Genomic DNA, 6,625 nt, shown 5'->3' with positions numbered 1-6,625 from the left:
ACACTAACAAAGCTGTTGATGTACATAGATGACCAGTCAAAATTACATATTAATAGCCTTTTAATGTGACCTGTCAGATGTGCCCATTTACCTAAGAGTCACTTAGTGAACTCAGATTCAGTCATTAGTTGGTACTCTTTCTAGCAAAATAGCTTCTACGGATTCAAGAAAGAAATGATTAGAGGATTTGCTGCATTTAAGAATTTGCAATCTGAGATAATGAATCCCCTGAGATGAAAGGAGGTGATGTCCCCATGGTGCAGTTAACTCTACTGTTTGCTCAGTGGGAGGATATTGGAATCATAGCAAGATAAGAAATTCCAGAAGCAAATTTTAAAGCAGTTTCTCTGCCAAAACATTTGAATCCTCCCTATTGCCCACTGAGCCCTGGCTTCTCACTATCCTAATGCAGACAACATATCACATATATTAAAACAACCTTAAATTAGACACTTATCAGTGTTTCTCATAAATACTATTATTTTACTTTGAAGAGTTTTTCTGGGGAAAGGGGATTACAGACTCTAAGACTTAGAAGTATCTGCAGAAACTACTATTGTCCACTTTCCAATATTAATTCTTGTTAAAATGTATATTATATATCATACTAAGTATGGTATGCATAAACCCTTTATCTTAATATAACGTGATGTTAAATGTTGGATCTCTTTAATGTCTCCAAAAAGGAAATGCTAAAAATTCATTTAGATTTATCCTTTATAAATAAAATTTTTTGATAACAATTCTCTTTTTGCAATTAATGTCTTTTTTTTTATTATTATACTTTAAGTTCTAGGGTACATGTGCACAACTTTTTTTTTTTTTTTTTTTTTTGAGATGGGAGTCTCACTCTGTTGCCCAGGCTGGAGTGCAGTGGCACAATCTCCACCAACTTTAACCTCCGCCTCCCAGGTTGAAACCATTCTTGTGCCTCAGCCTCCCAAGTAGCTGGGACCACAGGTGCATGCCACCACACCTCGCTAATTTTTGTATTTTTAGTAGAGATGGGGTTTTACCATGTTGGCCAGGCTGGTCTTGAACTCCTGACCTCAGGTGATCTGCTCACCTCGGCCTCCCAAAATGCTGGGATTATAGGCGTGGGCCACTGCTCCCAGCCAATTGATGTCTATTTCTTCTTGTAGATATAGTAACATCTTCCACGGAATTTGACTTCAGTTTTTCTGGAGTCCTTTTAACTTCTGTTTCAAAAACTACTTTCCTTGATATTAAAGTTGTTGAAATAATCTACGCCTTCTGCTCAGTCCTGCAGACTTAAAACATCAGCACCACTGTCTTTGGCTCATCTCTTTCCCAGAGGACACACATTTAACAAAGTTTCCAAGTTAACCTCCTATGTTAATCTCTCACACTTTCCCCATCTTTTTCATTTTTACTTCTCTTATCCTACTAGAGAGCCTCATTATCTATTGCGTACATTGTTGCAGTACGCTTTACTAATTTCCCGTGTTTTTCTACTCCAAATGGTTTTTTACTTCACTAAATGTAGTCATAAAATAAAGGTCTTATATAGTCTCAGGGTTTAAAATCCTTCAAGTTCTCATCTCCTATAGAAACACACATTCTTTAATATCAGCCTTGGTTCCTGGTTCTAGTTCAACATATATCCTCCTTTCAGTCTTCCATATTGCCCCATGTGATTTCAGATGGAAACACTGATTTCTCATGATTTTGAATGTATAATTTTAAATTTCCATCATTTTTGCAAGTAGTTTGTTATAAGGTGAAAAAAGCATGAAGTTTTGGCATTTGAAAGCTTTCAAATTCCAGTTCTGACGTACACTATGCAAGCTCAAGAATTAGTGAACCACATTTTCATTATCTATCAAATGTGGGCTAATACATACCTTAAAGGATTATTGAAAGATTAAATAAGACCATACATAAAATGTGTTTAACACTTTTACTGACTCGTGACAGCTTTTCAATAGTTGTGAGTTCTCCTTTTTAACATAACTTTTTGATTATGATTATGATATTTCCTCAGCCAGTGATGTCTTACTATATACTCCTATTAAATATTACAATTTTTATTTGCCTTTTGAAAATATTTTTAATTTAATTCTTCTTTGAGTACTTTAATTAGTCTTCTTTTTTCATTCCAAAGGCACATTCCTATTTTTTTTTTTTTTTGCTTTTATGTCTACATTATTATTTTTATTATACTTTAAGTTCTGGGGTACATGTTCACAACGTTCAGGTTTGTTACATAGGTATACATGTGCCATGTTGGTTTGTTGCACCCATTAACTTGTCATTTACATTAGGTATTTCTCCTAATGTTATCCCTTCTCCTGTCCCCTACCCCACTACAGTCCCCAGTGTGTGATGTTCCCCGCCCTGTGTCCAAGTGTTCTCATTGTTCAGTTCCCACCTGTGAGCAAGAACATGTGGTGTTTGGTTTTCTGCCTTTGTGATAATTTGCTCAGAATGATGGTTTCCAGCTTCATCCATGTCCCTGAAAAGGACATGAACTCATCCCAAAGGCAGATTCTTGAAGGTGCGTGTTAGCACTTCTTGCCTTGCAGTTATTATGCTATGCAGATCTGAGAACATCTCTAACATGGAGAAAGCCACTGTTAAACCTTCCTGAGTTCTACCTTAAATATTTTCCCCAGTACATTTTTAGTGTCTTTAAAACTAGGGTTAAAATGCTTTGTTTTCTTCCATTTGTTATTTAGGAAAGGCCTACTTGCTTGGGGGAAGTAAAACCTTTAGATCACTTTCCTTGAAAGGCAATCTCAGAATCACTCATGCTTTACACAGAAGGTAGAGCACGCTTTCTCTTTCAAGTATAATGTGTCCCTTCTCTTCTACAGAATTTTTCAGAAGTTGACTGAAGTATCCTTCATGCTGTAGCATACTGAGCAGTATATATTCCCTGGAAATGCAAAGTCCAAATAAAACCTTTCTGTGGGTTTTCCAGACCACTGTTCTGAGTATTCTTTATTCTGAGATTTTTGCACATAATTCTTAGGAAATCCTGATTTTTCACTGTGTCTAGATTTCACTCATGCCTCTGAAATGAATATTTTTTTACAGGCCTTGAAGGTAGTATATACATTAGCCAAGGACAGAGTATAACTTGAGAAAGGGTCAGATGAACTGTAATGTTTTTATAGCAAAGCTTTTGACAAAAATCTTTCTGGATTTTGCCCTCAAAACTACAAATTACTATATACTTCTGTATGAAAGACTAAGTTAGACAAAGGATACCTTAACTAATAAAAATGATCAAAGCTATTGTTTAACACTACAGAATTAGGTCATGTGTTTGTGTGTGCATGTGTATAAAATTTGAAAACATTTTTCTGGCAGTCAACCAGAAATAGGCCAACTTTAAAGTTACTCAAAATTTTTTCCAAACTAAATATATAAAAGTTCAATGAATTGAGGATCTGTACCAGCACCAGATGATCTGTTATTTTTCAACAAATGTATCTGGTTTGCAGTTGATTCTTCTTTGAAATAACATGAGGTTTTCCTTCCAATTATTGACTTAGATCTTGATCATACCAGAAGTTATGCTAGAAAAGTCCAAATGACCTTTTGCTTTTCTTACAAGTATTTACTTCTTCACTACACAACACCGTGTTGAACTCTCAACATATTAATTCAACACCAAGTAAATATAAAATCTATTCATTTGCTCTCATAAATTGTAACTAATTTCATGACAAAGTTTTAAGTTTTGGGGTGTGAGTCCTAGAACTAAGCTTTAGGACTTTCAACTTTTAATAATACAGGTTTTGTTCAACATTTACATCAGTAAAAAGACACTTACATTGTTTGTTGAGGTAATCAAGTTTCTTTTTGTTCCAGAAATGCAAATTATTTTTTTCTCATACTGATTCTAACACAGTCAGTTCCAAAAGGCATTCCTGGCTGTTCTAAATTGTACACGGAAATGCTTCCAGTTTGTATTTCATTACTAATGTCACTTTCTTGTTATCTCACTGATTCGAAGACTTATTATTATAGTATGTAAAAGGAAAGTGTCAGACACTTTTTCATACTTTTTGTCCCACTATTCCACTCATTTCAAAATTTAATAATAAATTATTTAATTAAAATAAAAAATCACTGCATATTTATTTGTTAAAAAAGAATTACACTGAATTTCTAAGAAGCAATAGTATCTACATAAATTGGGGTTGATAAACTTATGAGACTCATGATTCTTCCAAAGTATAATGTTCTTTCCATTGAATGCACAGTGTAGCCACAGTGCCCATTTAAACTTGGGACAACTCACAGAGAGTGATGGAATGTTTCTTAGGTGACTCTGACAGGAGGCTTATTGATGAGTGGTTGCCATACTATTTTTACAATTAGTTTGAACTAATAAATTCATTTTACTAATCTTTTTTTTTCTTTCTTTTTTGAGACGGGGTCTCGCTCTGTCCTCCAGGCTGGAGTGCAGTGGCACGATCTCGGCTCACTACAAGCTCTGCCTCGCTGGTTCACACCATTCTCCTGCCTCAGCCTCCCGAGTAGCTGGGACTACAGGCGCCTGCCACCAGGCTCGGCTAATTTTTTTTTGTATTTTTAGTAGAGACAGGGTTTCACTGTGTTCGCCAGGATGGTCTCCATCTCCTGACCTCGTGATCCGCCTGCCTCGGCCTCCCCAAGTGCTGGGATTACAGGCGTGAGCCACTGCGCCCGGCCTAATCTTTTTTTCTACGTAACCTAGTTACTATCTCCATATGTACCAACCAGTATAGAACTATTTTAATATATTTCCATAATAGAATGTGCATACTAGCCAAATATAATCCTTGCTGAACATGTTTACAAAGAGTCTCAGAGACATAACATATTTTGCAAGAACATGTAAACCGATATTTGATTATGAGACAAGAATTTGTTAGATAAAACCATAGCAACCTACTCTAATTGTTCAATAACTTCATTTGATGTCTACCAACTATCACTTAAAGCTGAAAATGCTCCTCACCAGGTGGCATAATGCCCCCTTCACGTCCTTATTCCGCAGGGTGTAGATAAAGGGGTTGAGTGTGGGAGTCACCACTCCATAGAAGAGGGCCATGAACTTGGGTTGATCCCTTGAGATGGAGGACGGGGGCTGAAGGTACATGCTGATGGCTGGGCCATAAAATAACAAAACTACAATAAGATGGGAGGAGCATGTCCCAAAGGCCTTTTTCCTTCCCTCAGAAGATTTGATCTTAAATACAGCATTTCCAATACTAGCATAGGAAGCAAGAATTAAGCATAGTGGGACAGCTAACATAAAAATGCATACCACAGAGAGTGTGAGCTCGTTAGAACCTTTTTCACCACAGGCATTCTTTATCAGAACAGGAATCTCACACAGCAAGTGGTCCAGCTGATTGAGACCACACAGTGGCCACCGTAATGTAGCAGTGGCCTCTGAGACAGCATAGGTTATTCCAATTAGCCACACGGTGGAAACTAATAGGATACAAATGCGCTGATTCATGATGAGGGTGTAGTGAAGAGGTCTGCAGATGGCCACATAGCGATCGAAGGACATAAGAGCCAAGAGCAAACATTCTGTGCCCCCCATTATGTGAAAGAAATAAAGTTGAACTACACACCCCATATAGCTGATGGTCTTCTTAGCGCTTCCTAGGTTAACCAGCATCTGAGGGACAATGCTTGTGGTGTAACACATGTCCAAAAAGGAGAGGTTGGCGAGGAAGAAATACATGGGGCTGTGAAGACGAGAGTCTAACCTGGACACCAGAATGATTGTGACGTTTCCCATCATGGCTATGGGGTACGTTATAAGAAGACTAGTGAACAGAGGAAGCTCTAGCCAAGGGCGGTCTGCAAAGCCTAGCAGAGTAAATTCTTCAGGACGGCTTTCATTAATTAGTGGCATTATCTTCAATTTGTTTCACCTGTAGTAGGGATGTGGCAAGGAATTTAGAGATACGGGCAGTGACAAAACACGGTGATGCATTGATTGTCTACTTATAGATGACAGGGTGCAGTAACCTGGGGTCAGAATAACATAAAACATCTGGTGTCAGGTGATCTTATTTTCCTACGTGACACTACAAATTAAAGGCAGTTATCTTAATCCAGTAACCCAACCATTTTGAAATGGAATTTCTTCCTCTGTGTAAGAAGGTTGACAATAACTATCATTCTTGAGTGAGGTGAGGATTAAATACAAAGTAAAAGTGGCTGTATAGTTTTCAAACTTTGAGTTGCATAAAAATCAGCTGAGGAGGTTGCTAGAATGAAATTTATTGTTTCCTATCTTTAGGTGTCTGATAGAGTAAATGTGTCCTGGGGCTGAGGAACAGGATGATTCATTTTCAGAAACCCTGCTGCAAGGCATTGCTGAAATGTTAAGAAGAATAAACATATCGAGGTAGCAATGGTAGGAGAAAAAGGAGGAGAAAACCTGGAGTCATATGAATCAAGATAGCGTTGTCCAGCTCCAACTAGTTAGTTGAATAATATATAATTTCCAAGGGAAGCAAGAAGGCATTTGGATTAAACAAATCTATCTCAGCGATTTGAAACTGAACAAGAAAATTAAATACTTTTATTGTTCGTTTTCTCAAGTATAAATTGAGAGAATTAACCTACAATGACAAAGTTTGCCTAT

At 37.1% G+C, this 6,625-nt stretch overlaps 1 protein-coding gene across 1 annotated transcript; it reads right to left on the bottom strand.

Moving 5' to 3' along the window:
• Window positions 1-4,948: 4,948 nt before the first annotated feature.
• LOC111525916 (olfactory receptor 2B6-like) lies at window positions 4,949-5,887 on the bottom strand. The gene has a single exon (XM_026446584.1). The coding sequence runs from the start codon at window positions 5,885-5,887 to the stop codon at window positions 4,949-4,951; it is 939 nt and encodes a 312-aa protein (XP_026302369.1).
• Window positions 5,888-6,625: the final 738 nt, after the last annotated feature.

The sequence above is a fragment of the Piliocolobus tephrosceles genome, chromosome 5 (genome assembly GCF_002776525.5).
Source record: "Piliocolobus tephrosceles isolate RC106 chromosome 5, ASM277652v3, whole genome shotgun sequence".
Lineage (NCBI taxonomy): Eukaryota > Metazoa > Chordata > Mammalia > Primates > Cercopithecidae > Piliocolobus > Piliocolobus tephrosceles.
The sequence above is the reverse complement of the archived record's forward strand: the minus strand, read 5'-3'. Positions and strand labels throughout refer to the sequence as shown.

Coding starts and splice junctions, on each gene's coding strand:
- LOC111525916 (XM_026446584.1), bottom strand. CDS start 5,887: ATGCCACTAATTAATGAAAGCCGTCCTGAAGAATTTACTCTGCTAGGC.